The sequence below is a fragment of the Sebastes fasciatus genome, chromosome 16, assembly GCF_043250625.1.
Source record: "Sebastes fasciatus isolate fSebFas1 chromosome 16, fSebFas1.pri, whole genome shotgun sequence".
Classification (NCBI taxonomy): Eukaryota; Metazoa; Chordata; class Actinopteri; order Perciformes; family Sebastidae; genus Sebastes; species Sebastes fasciatus.
In genome coordinates, this window is record NC_133810.1 from 221,547 (window position 1) to 224,569 (window position 3,023).

At 36.7% G+C, this 3,023-nt stretch overlaps 1 protein-coding gene across 1 annotated transcript; it reads right to left on the bottom strand.

The window, feature by feature from the left end:
- Positions 1 to 1,945: 1,945 nt before the first annotated feature.
- hspb9l (heat shock protein, alpha-crystallin-related, b9-like) lies at positions 1,946 to 2,819 on the bottom strand. Its single transcript, XM_074611291.1, has one exon. It carries the CDS (start codon positions 2,756 to 2,758, stop codon positions 2,129 to 2,131), a length of 630 nt encoding a protein of 209 aa, XP_074467392.1. The 5' UTR covers positions 2,759 to 2,819; the 3' UTR covers positions 1,946 to 2,128.
- Between the last annotated feature and the right edge of the window lie 204 nt (positions 2,820 to 3,023).

Sequence of the window (3,023 nt, forward strand, 5' to 3'; positions counted from 1 at the left end):
TATAATACTACATACATCATACAGTATATAATACTACATACTACATACAGTATATAATACTACATACTACATACATCATACAGTATATAATACTACATACTACATACATCATACAGTATATAATACTACATACTACATACAGTATATAATACTACATACTACATACTACATACAGTATATAATACTACATACATCATACAGTATATAATACTACATACTACATACTACATACAGTATATAATACTACATACTACATACTACATACATCATACAGTATATAATACTACATACATCATACAGTATATAATACTACATACTACATACATCATACAGTATATAATACTACATACATCATACAGTATATAATACTACATACTACATACATCATACAGTATATAATACTACATACTACATACATCATACAGTATATAATACTACATACTACATACTACATACATCATACAGTATATAATACTACATACATCATACAGTATATAATACTACATACTACATACAGTATATAATACTACATACTACATACTACATACAGTATATAATACTACATACTACATACAGTATATAATACTACATACTACATACTACATACAGTATATAATACTACATACATCATACAGTATATAATACTACATACTACATACATCATACAGTATATAATACTACATACTACATACATCATACAGTATATAATACTACATACTACATACATCATACAGTATATAATACTACATACAGCATACATCATACAGTATATAATACTACATACATCATACAGTATATAATACTACATACTACATACATCATACAGTATATAATACTACATACAGCATACATCATACAGTATATAATACTACATACATCATACAGTATATAATACTACATACTACATACAGTATACAATACTACATACTACATACAGTATACAATACTACATACTACATACATCATACAGTATATAATACTACATACTACATACAGTATACAATACTACATACTACATACAGTATACAATACTACATACTACATACATCATACAGTATATAATACTACATACTACATACATCATACAGTATATAATACTACATACATCATACAGTATATAATACTACATACTACATACAGTATATAATACTACATACATCATACAGTATATAATACTACATACATCATACAGTATATAATACTACATACATCATACAGTATATAATACTACATACTACATACAGTATATAATACTACATACTACATACAGTATATAATACTACATACTACATACTACATACAGTAATACTACATACTACATACAGTATATAATACTAAATACTATATACAGTAATACTACTGCTGAATACAGTATACAGTAGTATTGTATACTGTATGTAGTATGTAGTATTGTATACTGTATGTAGTATGTAGTATGTAGTATTGTATACTGTATGTAGTATGTAGTATTGTATACTGTATGTAGTATGTAGTATTGTATACTGTATGTAGTATGTAGTATTGTATACTGTATGTAGTATGTAGTATGTAGTATTGTATACTGTATGTAGTATGTAGTATTGTATACTGTATGTAGTATGTAGTATTGTATGCTGTATGTAGTATGTAGTATGTAGTATTGTATACTGTATGTAGTATGTAGTATTGTATGCTGTATGTAGTATGTAGTATGTAGTACACAGGTTTCCAGCAGCTGTCAGCAGAGAATTAAGACTATTTTATTAGAATAAAGACTATTTGATGAAAATTAAATCTATTTAATGAATACAGACTATTAATGTTTGTATATATATATATATATATATATATATATTACATCATTATGTTTATTGTCATATAATTAAAAACATGAGACAGATATTGTTTTTATATGTTGTCATAATTCAGAGAAACGTTCAGACGACGGAAAACAAATGAAGAGGAATAAAAATGAAGGATGAGTTTATTATAAACAGTTCATTACTAAAGATCAAAGTGCAGGTGAAGAATATGGACTTCCTGTTCCCTCTGATAGAATATATAATATAATATATATCTTTATATCTATTTAATCAAAGTGAAGCATCAGAGACGGGTGAACAGATGGGAGGGTTCACTCTGAGTGTTTTCAGTTCTTGTCGGCGGCGCCGCTCTCGGACGAGGAGGACGAGGTGACGGCTGGGGCCGAGGTCACGCTGATGGGGACCACCCTCTCCTTCCCATCATGCACCGCTCTCTCCCGGGGGGCCTGGATCTGCAGCCGCCCCCCCACCAGCGAGCAGGTGACGGTGTCGGGCTGGACGCCGTCCGGCAGGTTGAACTCCTGCCTGAACTCCTGACTCCGGTAGGAGGAGGAGCCTCGCTGGTCGTCCTGCTTCCTCTCCGTCCGGCCGCTCACCCTCAGCTTCCTGCCCACCTGCTTCACCGACAGCTCCTCCGGGGAGAACTCCGCCGTGTCCAGGCTGACGGCGAAGACGTCGCCGAAGCCACCGTCGCTCCCCAGCTCCCGGAAGCCGATGGGCCTGAAGACGCCCGTGGAGGACGCGGTCTGGTCGATCTCCTGGAAGATCCTCTGGTGCAGCCGCTCCATGAACTCCATGTTCTGCCTCATCTCCGTCAGGTGGCGCAGCATCTCCTGCTCCATGTGGTAGAACAGCGGCCGCGTCTCGGGCCACAGGCTGCGGACAGGCCAGTGCACGTCCAGGAACGGCATCGTGGCGCTTTGCGACGGCGGTGGGAAGACGCTGGGACACAACATCCTGATGGTGGAGAGCAAGGTTCAGATCAGATCAGCAGCTTCAGACTGTCTGACTGTCGGTCTGATATCCTGCTGCTATATACCCTCACACCCCCCGCATACCCCCCCGCATACCCCACCGTCACACCACCACGCCATCGGAAAGTTCCACTAGCATACCTCTGTGTGTGTGTGTGTGTGTGTGTGTGTGTGTGTGCGCTCACAGTCTAAAAGCAGCTGGTATCCTGCAGCCGGCTGCTAGATGTCGTCACATCTGATCTTTGTT

Bases quoted from the DNA above. Each gene is read 5' to 3' on its own strand.
- hspb9l (XM_074611291.1), bottom strand. From the start codon at position 2,758: ATGTTGTGTCCCAGCGTCTTCCCACCGCCGTCGCAAAGCGCCACGATG.